This window comes from Pogona vitticeps, chromosome 7, assembly GCF_051106095.1.
Source record: "Pogona vitticeps strain Pit_001003342236 chromosome 7, PviZW2.1, whole genome shotgun sequence".
Taxonomy (NCBI): Eukaryota; Metazoa; Chordata; class Lepidosauria; order Squamata; family Agamidae; genus Pogona; species Pogona vitticeps.
The window spans coordinates 15,659,784-15,685,085 of NC_135789.1; the positions used below are offsets into that span (position 1 = coordinate 15,659,784).

Here is a 25,302-nt window from a genome sequence, read left to right on the forward strand (position 1 = left end):
CAAACGAGGTGACTGTCCCCAAGCGCAAATTCCACACAAGAGTAAAACTGGATTAAGTGTTAAGAACATATAAACTGATCTACATATCCTGTTTCCCCAAAATTAAAGACCTAACCTGAAAATAAGGCCTAGTATGATTTTTTAGGATGCTCGTCATAGAAGCCCTACCCCAAAAATAAGCCCTAGTTAAGTGAAACCCCTCCCTCCACCCTTGTGCAGCAACCAGAAGATGACATGACTATAAAATAAAACATCCCCTGAAAATAAGCCTCTAATGCGTTTTTTGGAGCAAAAATTAATATAAGACCCTGTCTTATTTTGGGGGAAACACAGTAATTGGATTGGAATGATTCCTCTGGGATCCAATTTTTTCCACCTTTATTAGGCTGGCCTGATTTCCTTCCAAAATTATTTCACTTCCAGCATTTCCGGGCAGGGCTAGAGAAGAAACTAGTCAGAAATGCAGAGGGACCACTGCATTACCGATACTGGGAGGAATGGACCAAAATGACTTACGACTTATAGCCATTTCCTATATTCCTAGGGATTTAATTTTCAAATTTTGCAAAGTTAGGAATACCTGGGGAGGTTGGCAGAAATACCTTTGTACTTTATTTGCTGATTTATTTTTAACCTGCCTTATTTCCTCAAAGCTACCATAGAATCACCTTAAAAGCAACCCAGAAACAATCAAAACTCCCTAAAACCCCTGGAAACATCTCCAAACTGAACAAAACCAGCAAATGGATTGGGAGCAAATTAAGATTAAATGGATCCCTCCAAGCGGATCCCGGGCCACTGAGTTGCTCTGCACATGATTTCATTACAGGAGATTTTTGTCTCATCATAAAGGATTCTACTCCAGATTAGATACCGGTAATAAAACCCTCTGGTGTACAGTAGGGTGTCTGGATTTCTACCCAAAATCTCATGTTTTGTAGCAGAAGAGAAACCACACCATTTTTAAATGTCTTGTGTTTTCCTGTGCATTCCAGGGTGGGGAAGGTGAATCTTATTACCCTCAAAGGACAGGGAGGGGACAGAGGGAAAGAAGCCACTAAAAATACAGTAGTTAGATCATTCCGATGCTAACACTGAAAATATTAAAATGATCTTCCGGAGCTCCACTATAAGGTTTTATGAAATCTAAAGTGAGGGTTGCAACCTTCCCCACCTACTCTGTCTCCAGATATTCTGTGCTTTTGATGTGTTTAGTCGTTTAGTCGTGTCCGACTCTTCGTGACCCCATGGACCAGAGCACGCCAGGCCCTCCTGTCTTCTACTGCCTCCCGGAGTTGTGTCAGGTTCATGTTGGTTGCTTCGCAGACACTGTCCAGCCATCTCATCCTCGGTCGTCCCCTTCTCCTCTTGCCATCACACCTTCCTAACATCAAGGTTTTTTCCAAGGACTCTTTTCTTCTCATGAGATGACCAAAGTACTGGAGCCTCAGCTTCAGTATCTGTCCTTCCAGTGAGCACTCAGGGTTGATTTCCTTTAGAACTGATAGGTTTGTTCTCCTTGCAGTCCAGGGGATTCTCAAGAGCCTCCTCCAGCACCACAATTCAAAGGCATCAATTCTTCGGCGGTCAGCTTTCTTTATGGTCCAGCTCTTTTGAAGTTGTAGCCAAAACAGGTAGAAATTCTTCAGGTGAGGATTGTCACATGAGAATCAACAGGAGAATACAGTGCTTTATGGAGGTCTGCGTCCTAACCTTGGTATGGTTATTGAACAGTCTGATCAATTGTTAAGGGAGATGGTCCGGCTGATTTTCCGATGGTCCGGCCGTGGTCCTTTGGCCCAGTCCAACCACAAAGGGCCACTCCTATGGCAAAATCCAAAATAAAGCTGTAGGTGACAGCTTTTCAGCCTCCAGTAGGTCTCTGCCCTGGCACACGTTGGGGCGGCTCCAGATATGCAGGAACAAACGAAGGTGGGGAAAGAATATTAAAAAGCTGTGCCAGAATACAAAAAGCGTCTCTGAAAGGAAAGAAGCTTTAGTAATAATAATAATAATAATAATAATAATAATAATAATAATAATAATAATAATAATAATAATAATAATAATAATAATAATAATAATAATAAAATAAAAATAAAAATAAAAATAAAAATAAAAATAAAAATAATTTATTGTCATTGTAAGTATATACACATACAACGAAATTCATAGACACCCAGAGACCAGACACATGCACACACATAAAATTCCCCAAACACTCTTTCTTTAGATTCTCTTTCTGCCATGTCTGGATTAGCCATCATTATTAAAGAAAGGAAAAAGAGTAGGAAAAGGAGAAAAATGCACATTATCATTATCATTATCATTATCATTATCATTATCATTATCATTATCATTATTATTATTATTATTATTATTATTATTATTATTATTATTATTATTATTATTATTGCAAGTTTTGGCAGCAAGAAAGGGTGAAATTGAGGTAAACTGATTCCCCCCCCAAGCTGTCACTCTGCAAAATCCAGCTGTTCCTCTTGCTCGCACAGATGTGGAACATTTCAAAAAAACCCATCATTTTCCTGCCATCCATCATCACCCCTCAATGAAACGCCTGCCCCCATAAAAACCAGAGGTCTCAAAAATGGCACTGGTGAGAAGGTAGAGGTGGCAAAGACTGGATGCATGAAAAGCACATTTCTAAAATCCGAAGGCATAAGGATTTTAAACAAAATTAATGTGCATTTCCATCCTGAGATCATGACCAAATTTTGCACCGGTGGTGATGAAATGAAGGATTTTAAAAAGCAGGGTTTTTTTCAGGGCCCGAATAGCCTCCTTTTAGCTTTAAATGTTGAACTGTTGCGTGCACTTGTCTGAAAACATAACATTTCCACACGGACGCATCCCTGTGCTTTGTTTTACAAGAGTACTTTTCTGGATCCAAGAAGGACGGATCTGGGCTTGGGACAGCTATGGATTTTGAATTTAGAGAGGGAAGAAACGAGCAGAGGATAAGAGCATCCACTAGCCCATTTCCCCTCCTTGCTTCAACTCCGCTGGGCTAGAAATGCTGACTGCAATTGGGAACGGCTTTCCCCAGGACTCCCGCCTTTGCAATGTTCTGTACCAGCAGCTGCCAGGAGCATCTGGCTGCACGTTTCAAGCGTCCCTGGCTCTCCCCTCCCTCCTTCCTCTGTGACGAGGATGATGGGCAGGCCAGGCTGGGCAGGCTGCGAAATTTCAACATTCTTGAGCAGGCTCTGGAAAAGGCCCCCCCATGGGCTTTGTGGTGGGCCAGATGCTATCTTTCCGGAGGCCCAGAGTGGGTTGGCATCTGGACAACATCTGGAGGTGCCCCCTTCTGCATGCGAAGGGGTTAGGATGCAAAAACCAGAGGTTGGGCTATGGCTGTCGCAGGCGATGATGGGTCTTGTAGTCCACCAACCTCCCCAGACCTTTGTTTGTTTGTTCCTTGTGGCTGCATAGGACAGGAAGGGAAGGCCTGGTCTTCCAGATCTTTATTGGCCCATTGTTCCTCCCTGCTGGCCTGGGGATGATGGGAGTTGCAATCCAGCACCCAAGAGAACTCTGTTGCTTATCATTTGCAGTTTATTTTTCTCCCTATGCTTTCTATATACAGTAGTTTTATCCGTCCCTCCAACCCAGCCATCTACTGTATCTGTGACAGATGATTCGGGGGTGGATGGGTGGAGATTATTGTTAAAGCATCAATGAGCAGACAAGTCCATTCTGGGTCCTGGAAGATACTGTTAATTATAAACAAGTATCTGCTCTAATTTAGCTACAGTATGTACAAATATTGATATATCTCTATATAACCGAGACATGTAGGTTTGCATGTCCAAAAATTTACATATAGAGATGCAAGTGTGTACATATGCATATACATATGCATACATTTTGTGTTTGTGTATATATACACACATACCCTGTTTCCCCGAAAATAAGCCCCATGTTAAGTGAAAGCCCGCCCTTGTGCAGCAGCCAGAGGAGGACGTGACTGCCCCTTTCACAGCACTCTTCTTTCGTGTGAACCCGATCCCTGACGCGTGACTTAAACCCGCGAGGAAAATCTTTCTTTCCCCCCCACACCCCGTCGTGTGAATCCGACCTCCACATGCGCGTCAAAGCCTTAAAAAAATAACCCCAACAACCACGCGTCCACGACTTCAGAAGCACCATGACTCTTCCCCACCCACTCCCGTGTCGCACGCTTCCCACGTTCCAGCGCGTGACTTTCGAGGTTAAACCGCCGGGGAGAGAGTGTGTGTCGTTGGTGGAGGGGGGGGGCGAGGCGCGTGCACGTCGCGGGCGCTCTCTCTCCCTTCCCCCCCCCCCCCGCGGACAGACGCCAGAAGAAAGGGGGCGGGGGTTGAAAAGACCCGAGCCGAGAGCGAAGCGCGCTCCCGTTCCCTCCCTCCTTTTTTCCCTCGAGGAGGGCAATTGAGGACAAGGGCGGCGCGCTCCCGCTACAGCCGCAAGGCGCACGCGCGCCCCGCCGCTCTCCCGTTCACTTTTTTCTTTTTGCCCCCCCCTCCCCGCGCGCCCTCCGCGCGCGCTCCTTCCCTCCCCCTCCCCCTCCCCCTCCCCCTCCCCCTCTTCTTAGAAGCCAAAGGAAGGGGGAGCGACCTCCTCCCTCGGCTCCTCAGAAAAGGAGGGGCGGGGCGTTGCGGAGCGTCTCCCACCCTCTGAGCGCGCGCGCCTCTCAACGGGCGGGAGGGCGTTCCAGAAGGAAGCTTCCCCGAGCGAGGTGACGAAGCTCCTCCCACTTCTCCCCCCTACTCCCTCACTCGCACACATATCTACACTCAAGACCCCGCCCCCTTCGCTGCGCGTGCTCTCCGTGCGCTTCCTCGGGTTCTATAACAATACTGTATCTATATGAAACAGGCCCAGACACACACACACACACACAAGAGCGGCGTGGGCGGCTTAGCGCGCATGCGCCGCTCCCGGGACATGCCTTTGGCGTGCTTTCGAATTCCAGCCCCCTTCTCTCTTTAGTTGGTTGGCGTCGCCCGCCCGCACGGTTTCCCACCCGCTCCTCCTGAAGGAAAGCGGCTCCAGTGACAGATCGAGAGAGAGAGAGTGCGCGGGGGGACGGTTTGGTCTCGCCTCCCTTTCCCAGGAGGGCCGTTTTGCGCGTGCGCGCCGCGTGAAGGGAGGGAGAGAGGAGGAGCGGCGGCTCAAAATGGCGGCGGCGCGGCTTTTACGACTCCTGAGGAGCAACCGCCCCCGCCCGGCCCGGCGCGCGCGACAATAGAGAGGCGCCCGAGCGGCGGGGACAGAGCGGCGCCCGCCTCTCCCCCTCCTCCCTGGGCTCGGCTCGTGGGGGTCCTCCACCGCCTCAGCCCGCCGGGTCTTAGCATGGTGGGGGTCGGCCGCTGGTTGCCCCCCTCCGCCTCCGCCGCCGCCCCCACCTGACCTCCTCTTCTTCTTCCTCCTCTTCCTCCTCGTCAGCGACCGGCTCTTTCTCCGTCCCCCCCTCCCCACCGTTGGTCGCTCGGTCTTCACAGCCCCCCCCGCCCCTCCACACACCGCCTCAAGATGGGCGAGAAGCTGGAGCTGCGGCTCAAGTCCCCCGTGGGGGCCGAGGCGGCCGTCTACCCGTGGCCCCTGCCCGTCTATGTGAGTCCCTGAGGGGAAATTTCGGGTGAGGGGGGCTGAGGGGGAGACCCATGGGGTGGGTGTCTAAGGAGGGGGGAAGGGAAAGGGGATGTACAGTATTGAGGGGGCAGGTGGGGGGCAGTAAAGGGGGTAGCCCCCGGGGGGAGAGGGGGAAGGGGGGTGACGGAGGGAAGGGGGGTTAGTGACGTGGGGGTGTTTTGGGGTCAAGGGGTGGGGAAGAGGGAAAAGGGGGGACTCTTGGGGGAAAGTGGGAGGCAGGCAGGTGGGTAGCCCCGGGGGGGACAGGTGGAGGAGAAAAGGGGGTGACTTGGGGGGCAGGTGGGAGAAGAAGTGGAGTGGGGAAAATGGGGGGTGCCTTGGGAGTGGACATGGGAGGGGAAATGGGGCATCCGGGACAGACAGGTGAGGAGGCAGGAAAAGGGGTAGCCCTTGGTGGAGGGGCAGGTGAAGTGAGAAGTTGGGTTTGGGGGGATGTGGGGCTAAAGACATGGGGGTGTCTTGGGAGAGGAGGAGGGGGTCTAGGGTGGCTGGGTGGGCGAGCAGAGAAATGGGGAGGACGTCCTGGATGGTTGTGGAGACAGGTGGAGGGGAAAGGGGTGTCTTGCTTAAGGTGTGTGTGTGGGGGGGTAAGAGACAGAGAGGGGGCTGAGGTGTCCTGGAAGTGGGGTGGTCGGGACACTGAAGAAGAGGGGGTTTTCTTGGACAGGTGAATAGAAACAGGTGTGCTGGGAGGGGGGGTTGTGGGGTGAAAGACATGGGATGTGTTTTGGAAGGAGAGGGGAAAGGAGATGGCTTGGGAGTGTGATAGGAGGAGATGGGGGTGTCCTGGAGGGACAGGTGAGGGGTGAGAAGATGGATTCCCCCGCCAAGGAGAGGGGACATGGAGAGGGGTGTCTTTGAGGGGGGCATCCATCTTCTTGCCCCCTCACCTGTCCCTCCAGGAGACCCCATCCCCTCCTTTCACACTCCTAAGCTATCACCTTTCCCCTCTGTGTGTGTGTGTGTGTGTGTGTGTGTCCTGGAGGTTCAGGGAGGGAGGGAGAGACTAAGATGGGAATATCTTGAAAAGATAAACAAGAGAAAGTAGAGTTGTCTGGGTGGGGGGAAAAGGAGTATCATGGGAGCATATATGAAATAGAAAGGGATGTCCTATGGATGGTGTGGGGTGAGAGAGGGGGGCAGACTCTTGGGCATACAGTGGATGTGGAAAGGGGTCATCCTGGGTGTGTGGAGCCATGCCCTGGGGGTTTGGTGCTAAGGAGCACTTGGGAAGGGACGCCTGTCTTTTCCATGTCATAGAGTTTGTCCGCTGGGGGCTTGATTATAGGCTGGTGTCCATGGGTCATTTGACACCGGTAGGAAACAGAAGGGGGAAAGGAAGCTCTTGACTCACGTGGGTGGGGGAATATTCTGTGAGGCAGAAAAACCAGAAGGGAACTGAGGAAGGACGGTGTGCATCCGTTTGATGGGAAACAACTGTGTGTTGCTGGAGTGGGATGTATTTGGTGGGTGTTTTATACAAAATTGACCAATGTGGAAACCACATTGCCAGAACAGAACTTCACCACGGAGCAATTCAGAAATGTTTTTAAATCCAAGAAATAGGGCACTGGATTCCCCTTCTGGGTGGCACTAGAGGGACGGAGAAAAACTTATGCGTATGAGGGGCTGATCCTGACAAGAGCACCTTCTCTCACATTTGCCCCTCCGAAGGTCTCTCACATGTTGTTTCCCGCTGTGTTTTTCTCCATTCTTGATTCTTTTTTTAAAAATAGTTCTCCTTCTGTGTGTGTTCCAATCTATCCCAAACTTTCTGATTTTTGCTAGGTTGTCTCTTTCCCCTTGAATAGTTTCTGGGAAATCCTTTGCAGGACATCCTTTCCTCTGTCCACCCACCCATGGCTTTTCTGCTCAAGGGAGTTCCCCGCTTTTGCACCAAACGGGTGCCTAGGCTTTTGCTTTTCACTGAAACCTTTCCTTTCCTCTTTCGTTTCTTTTAAGCCTTTGCCTGCCCCCTTCGGTGTCTCTTAGGACATCTTTACTTCCTCGTCATCAGCGCCTTCTGGTTTCCGGCGCTTCTTGCCACCTCACAGCCGCGAGATGTGGGGTGAGGAGGGGGACGAGGCCACGGATAATAAAGCTCCTGTATCCGTGCCGTCTGATCATAAAGGTTATAGGGGGATGTGCGTGTTCAGAAAGGTCTTTTGAACACAATCCTTACAATAAAAAGGATGATGGACCAGTTCAGAGTGGGGCAAAATAAGACCTCCCTGGAGTCAGTCCAATGACATCGGAAGGGCTCGTGCTTTGCCCACCCTGAAACTTTAATCTAAAACTTTGCGTCCCTCGAGTGGCTTCTCCAGGGATCATGGAGCCCAGGGTTGGGGACCCCCGAACACCTCTGCCTGTTTTTAAACCACTGCTCTCATCATTCTTCAATGCTGGTTGCATGGTGCAACACTGATGGGAGCTGGGAGTCTGGCAGCCTCTGGGGTGCCACTGGTCTGCCTGATCTGGTCAAACCCCACCCCGATCAGCAGAGGATATACAATGCAGGATAGGTTTCCAGCATTCTTGACCAGTGGTTTGTGAGCTTGGCTTAAATCCCACCCACCCCTCCATCAAATAAAGCTTCTCCTCCTAATAGGAACCTTGTTCCCTGATGTTTCTTGGCTCACCCAACAGGGTCAATGGTGGCGAAGTCCTGCCCTTTTAGCGTTTAGCCTTTTGTTGGCGGTCTGCTCAACCCTTTTCCAGCCCAACTTTCTGCTTCCACTTCTTTCTGTCGCAAAATCCTCATCTGACCCCCTGAGCGCTCCGTGTTCCTGTCCTCTGTCTTGACCCATTGTTAAGGACGCCAGGGCGGTTGGTTTATTGGTTTCCTGCCAACTTTTTCTGTGGAGTATTGTAATCTCCCCTTCAGACACACACAACCCGGGCATTCCTCCTGTCCCGGGCCAGCCGTTTGAAAAATAATCTGACTTTTCCTGTTACGAATGACTCATTGCTTGCGGATACACCCCTGCCCACACCCAGACAAGTTTCCCTCTCTTCGGTTCCACCCCTACTCCACCCTGACATGAAACTTCTCCATCTCATAATCTCCCTCGGCAGTGCTGTTCCAGCAGGTTCTATCTTTTCCATGAGGATGTTAGATTACTAGCTAGTAATTAAGGACCTCTCTCTTTTTCTTATCTCCTCCACCTGACACAAAGCCATTTGCAGAATGAGCACAACTTCCATGGATCTTAACTGATGACTATATTGTATAAGGCAAATGGGAGTTGTAATCAAAAAAATAACTAGTTGCTGAACTCCAAAACGGCAGTATCTCCTTTTCTTCCTCTTTTCCAAGCACCATCTACCGTTGGGCAGTCCTCCACCCCAGAAGAACATGCAAACATTCCTCTGGCACATCGTGAGGTTAGCTGCTGTTGAGATGGTAGCGGTGTGGGATCTGGGGGCGGGGGGAATAGTTAACAGGTCCTGGTGACCTTCGTTGGTTGGAATGTTTTGAGATGTGGAAAGTCTTGTCATTCCGTTGTTCTGATATACCGTCAACTGTCCTGCTCAGCTCTTGCAAACTCAAAATTTGTGGTTTCCTTGACGGAGTCAGTCCATCTCGTATTTGGCCTTCCTCTTTTCCCGCTGCCTTCACTGGTCTGGGAAGAAACTAACTTTAGGGTTGCTTCCCAACTGTATTTAGCGGCTCTCCTCTGACATGGAAGACAAAATAAGGCAGGAAGAGAAAGCAAAATAAGGCAGGAAGAGTACGACGGAGCCTGAATCAGAGTACAGAATGATCCGCAAATGGACAAGGCACGAAAATCTTTGCCAGTTTGTTTTCATGCCAAGTTTACGATTCATGCTTGGCTGGGCTGCAGCCTGTCCACCGTGACACCTTGCTATATTTTTACCATAGCCCGTCTGCGTAATCCTTTGAGCATCTGACAGACGTGGCTGCTGCTTTCTTTATGAATCATGGTGTTATCTGACGAAGTGACCCCAGGAGGGTTGACAGTTGTGAGAGCAAAATATGGAGCATGCCTGCAGGCGTGGGTTTGTGCGTGTGTGTAAGAGGAGCTTCGCATATTTGCCAGGCACTGAATGCCTCAGCCATGGTGGACAATGAGAGAAGGGGAATGTTATTTGATTTAAAGTTGGCTGGGTGCTGTGTGACTCCTGTATTTTTGCTGCATGTGGTGTGTGGGCAGTTTTCTTTTCTTTTTTTCTCCACAGCCACGTTCTGTCCCTTGCAAAGAGGGAAGGCATGAAGTACCGTGAGCCCAGAATTGTGGAGGTCTTTGTGCGTTGGCTTGAGTTGGTTGAGGACAGCAGGTATTCGAGGAAAGGCAGACTTAACGCCGCTACTACAGGCGAATGTTACACTTGGCCTTCTCTCCTTCTTGGTCTGGTTCCCAAACATCTTGACTGAAGGAGACCAAGCTATTTTTGACTCTGCCGTTCCCGGAGACTGTTGGGCTTACAACGCCCAGTGGTTAATACGTCCCTCCTGTTCGACCAGCCCCGCCCCCGCCCCCGTGTGTGTGTCTGTGTACAGACATGTTAGCCTACCCTGTCCTTATGACTTCCATAGAAATCGAAAGTATAACCGCTTACATCCCCTTTGGCAGTAATTCCGTACATACTTAACCTGGGAGTAAGTCTTATTAAAATGCAATTAAGGCTTAACGTCTTACCCAGTGCGCTTCACCGTTTTGATTCCCCATGAAGCCAGAACACGGCAGGTGCCTTAGAGAAGGTTGATAGAGACGTGGCATGATGCAAAACAGCAAAAGGAAAAACAGTGATCCTTCAGACGCTGGTGAGCTCTGTCGGTCCAGCAGGGCTAAAAGCCTTTTGAGGCCTGGCCTTGCAGGAAAGGGACCCCCGGCCACCAGGCAATGATCTTTCTCCTCCGTCAGGTTTCCCCTCTGTGACTGGCTGCCCCAGGGGGGGCTTTTTAAATGGATCATTGTACTTTGCTGCTTTGAGCACTTTTACGGCTTTTTAGTTGCATTTTTAATATTGTTTTCATTCGCTGTGTTGTAGCATAGTGTTTGACCCTTCTCCTGTTTGTATACCCACTGTTTTCAGTTTCTAATATTCTCCTTTGATGGGTCCTTTTAAAGGAGAAAGGCTGGGTGAAAATATTTTAAGCCAATAAAGACTCAAAGGCTTGACAGCTGCTTGCCAAGACCCCTTCCGAAGCGGTGGGAGACTCTGGCTTAGTTCTGCAGCGTCTAAATCCTAAATCCGTTAGGCGCTGTATTCCAAACCATCCCTTCTCTTTCTGTCTTGAATCCACCATTCTGACACAGCCATATCTATTTCCACCCCTCCAATCATACATCCTACAGTTTAAAAAAAAGAGTGACGGGGGGGGGAGAGAGAACTGCTCTTCTCTTGCAGCAGAAATCTGCAAATGGATCCCTAGAGGAGAGCAGCCGAGCGACATGGTAGCCTCGTTAATGGTAGATTTACCCTCTCTTTCCTTTCCTTTCCCCCACTTGCCAACAACTGGCTCCGATGCGAGTCGGCACCTGGAGGGGAAGAAGGGCCTGCCGTGGTTTCAGAGCTCAGCCCTTTGACGTCACCGGACCAGCCACCTGCCTCGTGGTTTCCAACCTCTCCGTTTGCTGCCGGTTGTTGAAGCAGGGAAGTGGGGATTGCCTCCTGTTTCATTTGGCCAGCCCTCCTGTGTGCAAATGTGCCTTCCGGACGTCGGGCCAGCGTCTGCTCGCTTGGTGCTAGACTTCCTACAGCGTTGGAACGATTGGAGTTTTTTTTTTGCCCCCTTTATTTGACTGCCCTTTTATGGGGGGGGGGAATGCCACTTCTGAAGCGTGCCGCTTCAACCCTGCAAGGAGAGGGCTCTGGGTTCGGCATTCCTGCACCCTGGTCGCCAGAATCCCATATTTAAACTGATTTGGTAGGGTGTCTTGGAGAAATGTTCTCAGTCTAAATCACCATCAGGTCTTGGCAACACTTAAGATGGCTTTGCTTGAGGTTTTCCCCAGGTTTGCTAATCTAAGAGCTCTTAAAAACCAAGGTGAAACCTTCGGACCTTGGACCGGCTGAATATTGCTTCTGTTGGAGATAATAGCAGCGGTTTATGCGTGTCTCTGTGTGAGAGAGAATGTGTTCTTTCCTGTTGGAATTTCTCAGCAGCATCACTGGGGGGCGGGAATCGGTTTTTTAGCCCATAATGCAGATAACGGGAAACAGTGTGGCCTTCTGAATGTTATGGCACAACATCACCCATTGTCCATCTCCTTTGGCGATTCTGGTGCGGGCTGGCCGTGACAGCCGGCTGAAGGATTGCTGCCCATAATGGGTTATCAGGAGCCAAGGGTAGGGAGCGGGATATGTTCCCCCCCCCCCAGAAGAAGGGAAGGGGAAGCCACTTGTGAGCAGGGTGGATTTGATTTAAATCAAGCAGATGATTTAAATCATGAGTCAGTAAGATTTGATTTAGGTCATGATTTTTAAATGTCAGGTCTCATCCTTGTGGGTAGTGATAATCTTGGAATATTTGCAACCGTTCGAAGATTTCATATTTGGAATCATAACCTGGCAGGTTAGGAGAAATGCTACCTCAGAACTGATTTTAGTTTAAGAGGTGGATCACTCATATTTGGAGAACTACTGAAATTGTTTTATTTAGCTAAAACAATAACATTGTATTCTTCTGTTTGCTTAAACGTCAATGTTTATTAATTGAAGCGATTAAACAAAAGTTCTTTTCAAAAAGCAAACGATCTTCCAAATGATCTTCAAACCTAGCATTTGAGGTTCAATAAGACCCCCCCCATCCCCACTTATCCACTGACTGAAAATACTAAATAACCCCTGAAATACATATTTATATGTATTTCCAGTGTGTATTTTCCAGAACTGGGCACTAGAGGGATACAGAGACCACACAGTGTATAGCGTTCACTACATCCATGTTTTCTCGCATCCGCTGGGAGGCTTGGAACCACCTCGCGGATACCACGTTCCTACTGTAACATGTTCATTGTTTGTACATTGACTCGAGGAACAGCAATGGGATTAAAGTCTTATCTGGAACTTTGTTTGTTTTACACCATTTTTACTGTGAAACGGGGCATGTGATCTCAGCTTGGATAACTTGGGTTAATTGAATTAGTCTACTAAATATGTAGAATATTGCATGGATAATGTACAGCCTCATCCTACATCACTAACCTCGGTTTCATGTTGGAGAACCTTTGAACCACAATGTATCTTAAAAAGAAAACTTACCTTTAGATAATTTTTTCCACCCAAAACCATATCATTAAAACAGATCCAAATTAATTTTTTAAAAACATTTTAAAAAATCATTGATTTTAGTCCACCCTGCTTCAGTACTCTTTTCCTTGATTTTAGATTAGGCATCCTTCAGGCTCGAGAGATTATGGGAACGTGCTCTGAAGGGAGGACTTGGAACAGTGTCTAATGTTCCTTTATCATTGAGGAACCTTGGAAAAGGGTCAGAATTGACTTGATGCACAGTTGTTATTTAGAAGCTGAGATCGCATCCAAATGACCAGTGTCTTGGGCCATTTGGAGCATATTTTGATAACATGGGGCATAGGATAGAACTGAGACCACTGCAGGCCAGCTGGGATGGCAGAATTGCAACCCCTGCATCCCACCTACCCACCCCCAGCTAATGAACCATAGGCATCCACTGGCTTTCATGTAAAACCCAAACGTAGAAATATATGTGTGTGTGTGTGTGAGAGAGAGAGAGAGAAAGAGGGAGAGGGAGAAAGAGAGTGAGAGAGAGACTTTTCCCTCCCACCTCTTGGTTTCTGGAAAGAACACAAACTTATTCTTCCCCCCACACACCCGCCCCGTCCTCAATGAATCAGCAGTGAGTGGTTCCGCTCCTCTGAGTAAGCTGAAGCAGGCACGATTTGTCACGCCGCCCCTGTGATTCCCCCAGCCGCCCCCTCCGTGACTCAGAAAGTATTTTTCTGCTGTTGTCCGCGGGCCGGAAAGACAGTTGTATTTGGAACAGGAGTGGGGTGTCATTGTTGTGATTGCTGTGTGTCACTTCCCAAGCTTTTTCCTGGGGGACTCTCCCGGCCCCCTTTGCAAAAGACAGCAAGGACGGCAGGCCCTGAACTTACCCGGTCTGCTCTGCTCTGGTTTTAGGGAACCCCCGAGGGTTAATCCTGTGGAAGAGGAGAAAAAGAGAAAGAGACGGTTAGAATGGGAAAAGGCAGTGCCTCTGAGCATCTTATGAAGACAGGAGTTCTTCCGAATGCCATGACTGAGCTCAACTGTTCTGTCTGCATCCTTCCAGGCCCTCTTAATGTCAGCACCTTCATTTAGAAGGGGAATATTGGATTTTATTGTTGAGCACTTAGGAGTCAGAAAGCCTTGCTAATCTGTTACGAGCAGTCCCGAATGTGTTTGTAAATCCCCACTCCACTCTTCACAAATATCCTAAGCCTAGGGTAAGAGAAACTCCATAAGGATTTCAACTCAAAGTCGTCTTTTTTTTTTCAAAGCAGCATACATACTGAGTCTGCATCAAGGACACAGAGGCACTTGGTGAGGTCAATGTCAAGATCCACACGGTGACCCATTGAACTCTATGCGCCCAGGACACTAGGGGTGGTTCATAGAAAGGTCTGTCCGGTTCTGTGGTCCCACCTTCAAAGGTGTGTTTTCAACTCCAGCGGAGCTGGTTGGAACAATTACGAGTTTACAGACAGACTTTTCCTCTTTAACAGATCGAACTTGCCCCACCTTTCTTCTTTCTGGTGTTCATGGGGTTTATTCCATACAAAACCTGATAATAATAGTAATAATATTAGAACTGTGGAGCTGGGAGGGATCCCTAAGGATCACAAAGCTCAGCCCCTGTCAAGGAGGCCCAGCGGGGGGCACTCTTTCTCCCTCTGCCTGCCCTCCCTCACAGGGTTGTTGTTTGGAGACTGAAATGAGAAGAAGGAGCGGAGCCACACACACTGCCTGGAGCTCATTAGAGGGGAAAACAGTGTACATATAAAGTTGACTAATGTAAAGTCAAACATGACCATTTCCAGTTCTGGACACCACATTTTTAAGAAGGATGCCAACAAACTGGAGCAAGTTCAGAGGAGGACCAGAGGGGACTGGAAACCAAGCCCTAGGAGGAAAGTATCAAAGAACGGGGCATGTTTAGCCTTGAGAAAAGAAGACTCAGAGGAGATAGGAGAGCACTTTTTGAAGACTTGGATCTGTCCTCCATCCTCCCAGAGAACAGGACACGTCAGAATGGGCGGAAGCGACAGGAAGCTAGATTTAGGCTGAAGATCAGGAAAAACGTCTCAACTGTTAGAGCAGTACGACAACGGGACCCGTGACCTCGGGATGTGGTGAGCGCTCCAGCTCTGGAGGCCCTCAAGAGGAAATGGGACCACTGTCTGTCAGATCTGCTTCAATTTAGATTCCTGCCTTGAGCAGGAGTCCTTCATATCATATGGCTCTTTGCAGGCCCCCTTCCACCTCCATCATTCTATGATGCTATGCATGAGAACCAGCGAGTAAAATCTTCTGATGAGAAAATTGCCTTTGGGAAATGTGTGTAGGTTCTGAAGTGGGAAGATTTTAAAGGCCGTGATGGAAAAGAAGTCCCGTAAGTTTTCAGAACACAGCCAGACACCTTCTCAAGGTGGGCAGCGCAGTTGAGAACATATTTTTTTGTGGAACGGGAAGCCACTATGCTGAGGGCTTTCTTCCCGCACTGGTTATCTTTTTATCTCTGAACTGATGCCGTCGTTGATTGATTAGTTTCTCCCCACCGTGTGAGCAAAGCTGTGACCAGATTGTGAGATTTATTTATATTTTTTGGACAGATCCCCCCCCCCCCAATTGTTCCTCCCACCAACCTCAAAGCTAGACTGGCAAATGCAGGAAGCAGGATCTACTCGGAAATAAAGAGCCTCCCTTTGTGAAGCTTCCCTTCCCAGGGAAGACAGTCTGCTTCCACCCCTCCTGCATGTCGAAAGAAGATGGATTTGACTTAAGAGTGACAGCTGGTCAGATGGGCAGTATTAAAAACTGAATAAATAAATAATAAAACCAGGTACAGATCCACCTGGAAGTAGTTGTGAACCCAGGCCCGCCACACCTGCCTCTTGTTCCGCTTCCTCTCCCAGTCAGCCTCCTTATGAGGAATCATGAGACGTCACTGTTTGAAGACACTCTTGACTTTCTGGTGCTGAAAGAGGCTTTCCTAGGTTGCTCTTGAACGAAAGGCCCTCAAACAGGCTGCTTGGATGCTACTACATCTGGGCAGCTTTTCTGCACCAGCGTCCATTCCTCGCTCACTGAAAACAAGAATTGGTGGAACCTTTTCTCCGCTTGGCTTGGGTTGGCATGCATGGCCCCCTTTTCCTTCCTATTTCTCCCCCCCCTTGCTGCAGCCCTGTAAAGTGGATTGGTCGGAGGGTAGCTCTGGTTAAAAACAGACAGACCCGTGAGGGAACAAGAGGTCGCTATTTCCTTCCTCTGCTTTTGCAAGTAGCAAGATGGTGCATAAAAACCAACTGAATACAGTATATATAAAATTATCTATCAGTCAGTCCATGTCATTGGTACATTTTTGCCAAGTGTCCCGACTGAAGCCACATATTTCTGCCTCCCCCTCACCCCAATTTCTCTGTTGTTTCAGGACAAACACCACGATGCTGCTCATGAAATCATCGAGACCATTCGGTGAGTGTTTATTGATTGATTGATTCATTCATTCATTTATTGATTTATCACTAAATAAAATAAGTGTTGGTTGGTTGATGATATGCCTCCTTTCTCCCCATAGGGGATGTCCCCAGGCAGCTCACAGTGGATAAAACTGCAAAATACATAACGGCTTTAAAAAGGCTATAGAAATATCATAACTGAAAACAAATTAAACCTATACAGTGGTGCCCCGCATAGCGACGTTAATCCGTTCCAGGAAAAACGTCGCTATCCGGATTCCTCGCTATGCGGGCAAAAAACCCCATAGGAATGCATTAAAACACGTTTAATGCGTTCCTGTGGGGGGGTAAGCTCATCGCTAAGCGGGAATCCTCCATAGGGCCGCCATTTTCACCGCCTTGGTAAGCGAGGAATCGGCGCCGGCGGCCATTTTGGAACTGCCGATCAGTTGTGTGAAAATGGGGGCTTTGGAAGGAGCACGGGGGAGGGCTCCCGCGCTCCTTCCCAAGTGCCTGCCGGCTTTTTCGGCCAGCTGACCGGCGGTCGCTTCGGAAGGAGCACGGGGGAGGGCTCCCCTGCGCTCCTTTCCAAGCGCCTGCCGGCTTGAGTGCTTCGGAAGGAGCATGGGGGAGGGCTCCCCCGCGCTTCTTCCCAAGCGCCTGCTTGCTTTTTTGGCCAGCTGACCAGCGGTCGCTTCAGAAGGACCACGGGGGAGCCCTCATGGGGCCTATGGGGAAAAATCGCAAAGCGATCACAAAATCCGCATCACTATGCGGATTCGTCGTTAAACGGGGCGCCCGTTAAGCGAGGCACCACTGTATTAAGATTTTAAAGCATTTAATTTTTTTTAAAAAATTATAAGTCAAAACCAACCATTTCTGCTTAACCTCACTGCTTAAAATGTACACTGTATTTATATTTAATGTAAATCGAGGAGCTCTTTCTTCTACCCTCTGATGTAGAGGAAGGAGCCTTATACTAGGAAAAGAGTGTTCGAAAGTAAACATTTTGAAATCAGGAAAGGGTATTCAGAAAGTAGAGAAGAGAGGGCCCTGTTTTTACTGAGATCGGATGCCCGATGCCTAATAACAGCATCTTCTAAGACAGTATGTTTTAATTCTTCTCTCCCTTATCTGGATCTAGAAATGTGGTTTCTGGGTTCCTTTGACAAAACGCAGAAAACTGCGGAACGCCAAGTCACACTGAAAAAGAGAAAGGACACAGGAGGAAAGTGGTGAAGCGGCTTTGGAAACCTGTCTCTCAACTTTCCTTATCCTTCCTCTGTTTTTCTCCCCCCCAGGTGGGTCTGCGAAGAGATTCCAGACCTCAAGCTTGCAATGGAAAACTACGTGCTAATTGACTACGATACTAAAAGGTGAGAGGGAAAGCGTGGCTCCTTTTTCTCTTCCGGGACTGCACGCGACTGGGCTGAACCAGGCGTGTGTGTGTGTGTGTGTTAACTGAGTGTATTGTCCAGAGAGTTAACAGAAAGAGAATTCTACAGGTTGTGGCGTCTGGGCCTGTTTCGAAGGGATGTTTGAGAACCAGGCGGTGGGAGGAAGACAGAGGGGGCCTCTCTATGCTGGGCAGCCGGAAAGGCAAAAGAGCTGCCGATCCTTTTATTTTCATTTTATTCATTAACGTTTATCCCCCGGCCCATTCCAGGACTAAGGTGCTAATGTGAGTGGCTGACAGCATTTCAAAACAGAACCACAGCTACCCATCCCCGATCACAAAGGTGTCAGTTGAGGAAAGCATTCGATCTCAGATATCCAGAGAAAAATTATCTTGGAAAGGGAATCAAAACTGTAGCCGCCAGGATGTCACTGTTGTGAGAGCTTTCCTAAGTCCTCTTAAAACAGTGTAGTTTTTGCCCGTTTCCTGAAGGCGAGAAGGGCGCATCTGGCGCATCTCCACAGGAAGGGCATTTCATAACTTTGGGGCTGCCACTAGGAAGGCCTGGTTCCTGGTGGTGGCTTTCCGGGCCTCTTTAGGCCTGGAAAATACACTAAACCTGGCTTGGTCGGGAGACACGGCTGGACAATCTTAGATTATTTCCAGTGAATTCATAGCCAGATTCCTTTCCTATGGCCAGCAGTCCCAACACTTTGGAAGAAAGGGGTTCAGGCGACCTTGACATAAATCCTCACAGGGCTCATCCTGGCGCACAAGAATGAGAAACCCCGCCATGTCATCTTTGCTTGTGAGGGTCCGACTTTCCCCGTCACTGTTGACAGAGTTTGTTGATTTGCGGGAAACCTGTAAAAAAAAAACTTGATTGGCAGAGGCTGTGCTTCGTAGACGTTTGAGAATTTGAACTGTTGGTGGATTAGCTGGTCCCCTGGTCCTTCCCCACCTGTTGGGTGCACGAGAGAGTTTTGTCGCCCAAAGCTAAAGGGGGCTGAATTTTTGTGCAGAATTTTTACGTGTTTTTACAAATTGGTAAGACCTTAACAGTCAGGGCTGGAGTAGGGAGGCGTTCCTTCCTTTGCTTCGGAGGTGGTGATCAAGAAAAATTCCTTGTTTGCAAATAAGTGGATGAGAATGAAGAATTCCAGTGAAAATTTATTTTGATCACTTTGGACGAGGGAGGAGTCCTCTCTTGGGAGCAGCCAGAGCGCCTGTTAAATCCCATGCAAGGTAAACCAAGGATCTACATTAAACATTAACCAGACTGGTTCCCTGTGACCTTTTCTTGCTGAAGCACGATGGGAACCTCCCTTCACCCTCCAGAATATTTTGCTTCGCTTTGCTGGAAGAGAACATTTTACTCTGCTCCACGTCCTCACAGATTTGAACGCTTGACTCGGGCAGAGCAGTAAGAGGAGGCTGCTGATATGCCCGAGGGGGTGTTCAAAATAAAATACCCAGGGTATTCTGTACTCTGAAAAATTGACGCTGTAGTTTACCTTGGTCGGGCCACCAAAAAAAGCACAAGAGGTGTCCTGTAAATAAATTATTCTATTGTTTACCTCCAGTGGAAGGTAAACAATATACAGCTGAGGCTGTCCTTCCAATATGGCCAGAAAACGCCTGCTCTCGCCTAATTTCAGACGCTAAGGAAGGTTGGACCTGGTTCGTCCGTGGATGGGAAAACCACACAGGGACCTCCCGGGATTTTCCCGATGGGGCTAGAAAAGGTTCCTTGCTGCCCATCAGAGCCAGCCATGCTGGCCTCGCTGGATCAAGAGTCTGACTCCATTCTCAAAGGCACGAGTCCTCCAGGCAAGAGAGGGAACCTGGATTTCCTCCCCTTTCTAACGGAAACACAGCTGGGGATGAAAAGCTAGGGTCATGATGGCAGTTGGGTGCAGCCTGAAACCTTGCCCGTGCCCCAGATTCCTCCTCGGCTCCGTGGATGTTGTCAATCCGATTACACAACATGCACGTGATGACCGGTGGCACTGTCTCCCTCCCTTCTTCCCGCTGCCTTGTTGTCCTGAGATGATTTTTTAATCCCTTCCCTGGCCTGTTGAGTTGCCTTCTTCGTTTGGGAGAAAAAAGGGATCTTCCGCTCAGCTGTCTCCCCTGGAGTGCAGCCCCCCCTTCTCTTCCTCTCCGCCAGAGGGAGGAGGGCCCTCTTGGGGTGAGGTGGGTGGGTGGGTCAGGTGCAGGGGGCATCCCCCAAGGACCCTGAGATCCATCTGCCAGCCTCTGGTGGAAGTTTCTCGGTGCTCCCACTTGCTCCAGCGTGAAGGGAGGCAGGAAAGAACTTCCTCTCCCCTCCCTGTTCCAACACCTCAAAGATCCCAGACATTTCTTGAGAGAGACCTGAAGGAAACTGAGATGGTAGTGCCAGGAAATGCAGCAGCCGAGAGAGTTGAAAAAAAATCTCCATGTGATCATACACATCATTTGCTTATTTATATTTTTCTCGACCTGTGCCCTGCCTTTAGCCATCATGAAACAGTTTCCAGGCTTTATGGATCCTTCAAGGCAATGCTGCTGGGCTGTTACGGCTTCCATATTGGTGTATTTATGAACAAATGCAAGAATAAACCCAACAGTAATCTTCACCGCTAGTTACTTTCCTGTGAAAACTCTTCGGTTTGAGAACTGGCTTTCAGGTTCTCAGACAGACAAGCTTTCAAACCTGCACCTTTCTATAAGGGGTTTGGGAATCACAGACTCCAGAAGAAAGGGGGTGGTGGGGAAATTGCTTAATGATCTCAACTGTTGCTGTGTGTTCGTTTTTGTGTTCCGCCTCACCCCCGCTGAGCGTGTAGCATTTCAACGATAACACCCCACAGGGATTTGAGAGATGAAGTCAATTTAGATATTGTTTTTATATATTTGTTTCCTTTGTGTGTTGTAAGCCGCCTAGAGTGGTCAATGTGACCAGATAGGTGGGGTATAAATGTAATAAATAAATAAATAAATACATAAATAAATTCAGTTTGGAGTGATCCAGAAACCTTTTTTGGGTCGGCCTCGGAATAACCACAATCTCTCATTTGTTAATATCCTTACATTCTCGGGACTGTAAGCTGCATGTATAACTAGCAGTGGTGACCTCCAGACAGGTAGAGGGGCTCAGAGGCCATGTTCTGAAAATATGATTTGGTGGGAGACTTAAGAGACCATATATGTGTGCCATGGGGCAGGTAACCTATAGAAAGCATGAAGGAGTGTCCATTTCTTGAGACGTCTGATTTGGCCACCGTGACACATGCCCTAGTTACCTCTCGGCTGGATTACTGTAATGCGCTCTACATGGGGCTGCCTTTGGATAGTGCTCGGAATCTCCCGCGGGTCCAAAATGCCCCAGTCAGATGGCTGACTGGAGCTGGTTAACAGGGCACATATAACTCCCCTGTTACAGTAGCTCCACCTGCTGCTGATCCATTTCCGTCCACGATTCAGAGTGTGGGTTTTAACTTCCAAAGCCCTAAACGGCTCGGGTCCAAACTGTCTTAAAGACTGCATCTCCCTCTATGAGCCTGCCGATGTGTTAAGATCACCAGGGAAGGCCTTTCTCAGTCCCACTGGCTTCACGGGTCTGCTTGGTGACAACACATGGAGAGGGGCCTTCTCTGTGTTCACTCCTGGACTCTGGAACTCCCTTCCACTGGAGGCCAGGATGGCCCCATCTTGGTTGTCCTTCCCCAAGCAGGCAGAGATGTTCCCCTTCAGGCTGACTTTTCCTTAGCAACTGGCAGTCTGAAAGGATTTTTTTTAAAGTGGATTGCTGTGCTGTTTTGCTTTTAAATGTCTTTTCAGTTTTGATTTTATTCATGTTTAATAACCATTGAATCCTTTCTAAATATTTGTTATATTGACTGTTTTGAGCTTTTAAATGTGGTCCTTTTAATGATATGAGCCGCCTTGAGTCCTCTTAAGGAGAAAGGCACGGGGTAATGGGTATTATTATAAATAAATCTTTTTTTCCTCTTGTTTTCCAGCTTCGAAAGCATGCAAAGGCTTTGTGATAAATACAACCGTGCCATTGACAGCATTCACCAGTTGGTAGGTACCCCTTTCCGTCTGTCCCACCTTAGCTCTGTTGGCGCCTTTTCCCTGTTCAACAGGCTGGTATTGAATTCTGAGCATCTCAATGTCTTGCAAGAGAAAATGTCGCTGAATTCTGTAACACCTCAGGTGTAACATTTAACACTCCAGAAATAACAGTCAGGTTTATAAAGTACAGATCTGCTCCTTTGCATTTACTGTCCTCGAAGCCTATCGCTGGCCACCATCCACAAACGCAACAATGCTCCCAAGTTCATTACTGTAGACTTTTTCTGCGTCCAACAAAATTCAAAGCATGTCCGAGTGGAAGGGTACCAAGATTGATTTTATGTACAGGATTCTTTTAAAGATTGGTTTTCCTCTCTTTTCAATCAGGGCAAGTCACCTCCTTTTTCAGGGCCACAAAGTGTCATGGTTTCAGTCAGCAGGCAGATAAAAATCACAATATTAACAATGCTTTGTGGTCTTGTGCTGGTTTGGCTAGAATTCAGGAAGGGGAATGGAGAGGAGGACTCACAGCGCACCAGAGAATATAAACTCTTGTGCCATACATTGCTTGCCAGCAGTATCTCCCTTAGAGGTTCAATGAGAAGCGTCCAAAGTAAATAAAAATGCAATTTTTCCAAAAGAAATCCCAGTCAAGTCTTGGGCGCAAAGCTTTGGTTTATTCACAGGTATCATCAGGTTTCCACCTTTGGGGCTAAAAGAATTTAGGGTTGCTTTGTTTGATCCTAAGAGGATTGTGGTTCTGGAGGAGTCATACAATAGACTCAGATTTGCGTGGTTTTGTTGAAGCTTAACGAAGATATATTTAAATGTCTGGAACCAATGATTTTGTCTTTGCATTTAGCTTATCTTCCGCAGAATTGAAGATGATGATTATTTTTACTGTTGCTATCACTCTTACCATTACTATTATTATCGCAGTTTGAAATGGGGCGTCTTTCTGGCCAACTTGTGGGGCTTCTACAAACTTGTGAGAGCTGAGGAGCCATTCTGGATCTGACCACAAGGCATTGCCTTTTACAAAAGATAGTGAGGTTGTAACTCTGACTCTTAGGTGATGATGTACTTCTCAAAACACACTTGAATTTCTGCTCCGCTGTTCAAGGCAGAAGCAGGAAAATCACACCACCTATAACTGTGTTCAGTGGCCCTCCATTAGCCTCTGACCTCCCTCTTTTCCCTGCAAAAATAGGTTTCTCACCATGCCTGGGACACCAGTCCCACCTCTCCACTGTTTAGACACAAAAACTACCCTTAAAAATACCCCAGCTGTTGAGCTGCTGGGAATGAGATCAAAAAGTCAAGGTGACCCACTCATGAGTGCTGAACGTAAAGCTGGTGTTCCCCTCCTGACTCCTTGGGTGTTTTTAATTCTCTAGTGGAAAGGAACCACGCAGCCCATGAAACTCAACACCCGCCCTTCCAACGGGCTCCTCCGCCACATCCTTCAGCAAGTGTACAACCACTCGGTGACTGACCCTGAAAAACTCAACAACTACGAGCCCTTTTCCCCTGAGGTGTACGGAGAGACCTCCTTCGACCTGGTGGCCCAGATGATTGATGAGATTAAAATGACCGAAGATGACTTTTTTGTAGATTTGGGCAGTGGTGAGTGGCCGGCGGAAGGTCCCCTCTCTGAGCCGCCTTCTCCTCAAACCATCTCGTGCGGGATTTTCTGCTGATCTCTATAAAAAAAATTTTTTAAAAAAATCCGCACTCCTCCTATGCAGAGTTTGCTTGGAGAATGAACGAACCATGTAAAGTCTGACTTGCTTTGAGTGCCGTGGGGGGAAAGTCACGTGTGCCCACTTGTGCTGCAACCTGAGTGGGGTGGGATGGATGGATGGATGGATGGATCAAATGATGGATGGATGGAGCTAACAATGAATGGATGGATAGATAGATGGATGGAGCTAATGATGGATGGATGGATGGATGGATGGAGCGAACAATGGGTGGACAGACGGATGGATGGACAAACAGAAAGATAGATGAATGGGGCTACTTCAGTCATCTTAGAGATGAGGGCAGAACACAGAGGAGCTGGCATTTTTCTCTCTCATTCTCCGCTGAACCCAATCCACTTGGCTTTCCATGCTGTGTCCTCACAGAGCTTCTGACCCCCAATCATCTTCTCTCCCCTCTGCCCCTTTCCTGCTCTCTGCTCCTCTCCTAGGTGTGGGTCAAGTTGTCCTCCAGGTTGCTGCGTCCACCAACTGTAAACACCACTACGGCGTTGAGAAAGCTGACATCCCGGCCAAATACGCCGAGGTGAGAACCGTCTTGTTTAGAACGAGGAAGGGCTCCATCGTCCCCCCCTCCCCTTCTCCCAGAAGGGAACCTGGTGGGGTCCATAAAGTTATTCTGATTTAGTAACTGCAAGGTTTTGTTTTGTCTCCACGTGGCCCTGTTTTTTTCTCTAGACGATGGACAAAGAATTCAGAAAGTGGATGAAATGGTATGGGAAAAGACATGCAGATTACACAGTGAGTGAAACCAAGTGATTTTTAAAAAAACCTTTTCTCAAAAGTTTAATTTAAGGCAAAATAATTCTGCTCTTCCCACATTCAGCAGAACCCTCCATATGGATAACGCCACTCTCCCCCTCCACCCTGTTTAAGCAGGGAAATCTTAAAGGCTACACTTCATTGTGGGCTACCGATCACATCTGGTTCCTTTTAAGACCGAGAAACAGAGTACAGTCAAACCGAGAATGCGTAATGCAATACAACGCACATTCTGGAAGCCAATTTTTATGCTTTGTTGCACGTTGTGTGTTACATCTTCAAGGAAGCTGAAAATTCAGATTGAAGCGAACAGACAAGGATCGCAGAAATCCCCCCGCCCATAAACAAAACACGAAAAATAGGCAATACTTTTTGATTTTATTTTGTTTGGACTGCACAGCTGCCCTTTGCTTCAATGGAGCTACCTAATTAACATGTAATATTGCGATGGAAGTGCCAGAAAAACCCTCTGGGACTTCCTTGCTTCCTCCCCCTCCTCCTATGCATTTCTCTTGACGATCCTTGCTTTGTCACGTGTCCCATTTCACGTTTAACGCCCATCTCTTGGGCAACAGCAGCTAAGAAGCTTGTTCCCGGTTAGGTAAACTTTCAAAGCACCTCTTCATTATTTTTTTTTTAATTCATTTTCAAACTTTCTGGCGGGAACTCTCTAGTTGCTTCGGTTATTTAGAAAAAAAACACACAACCCTCTAAAGCTTTTTGCGGCTTTGGAAGAGAGCCACGTTCCACAGCTTTGGACTCGTGCTCCTTGTTCGTCATTATTCATTGCTTTTGTTTTGTTTTTTGTTAAAGTCATTTTAAAAATAGCCACATGCGGGCTATTCCAGGCTGAAATAACAGCCCTTTGTGAGCCAGAGGGACTGCATGGGGGAGGCTGGAATGAGCCTTACTCCACATGTGTTTGTGTGTGTGTGTGTGTGTGTCACTGTAGGCAGAGGCCGCCTGGCTGTTCCCAGATCTTTCCACCCTGGGTCTG

The 25,302-nt window shown here is 48.1% G+C and overlaps 1 protein-coding gene across 2 annotated transcripts in view; it reads left to right on the plus strand.

Annotated features, from left to right (window-relative positions):
* Positions 1-4,936: 4,936 nt before the first annotated feature.
* The window catches only part of DOT1L (DOT1 like histone lysine methyltransferase), a 48,533-nt gene continuing 28,167 nt past the window's right edge, over positions 4,937-25,302 (plus strand). Inside the window, exons 1-7 of one of the 2 annotated variants that reach the window (XM_072978060.2) lie at positions 4,937-5,616; positions 16,295-16,338; positions 17,624-17,698; positions 21,726-21,789; positions 23,178-23,406; positions 23,975-24,069; positions 24,222-24,284. In XM_072978060.2, coding sequence (XP_072834161.2) covers positions 5,536-5,616; positions 16,295-16,338; positions 17,624-17,698; positions 21,726-21,789; positions 23,178-23,406; positions 23,975-24,069; positions 24,222-24,284 — 651 coding nt within the window. In that variant the 5' untranslated portion in view covers positions 4,937-5,535. The remainder of the gene's footprint in view (positions 5,617-16,294; positions 16,339-17,623; positions 17,699-21,725; positions 21,790-23,177; positions 23,407-23,974; positions 24,070-24,221; positions 24,285-25,302) is intronic. The other variant, XM_072978061.2, reaches the window with a different exon arrangement.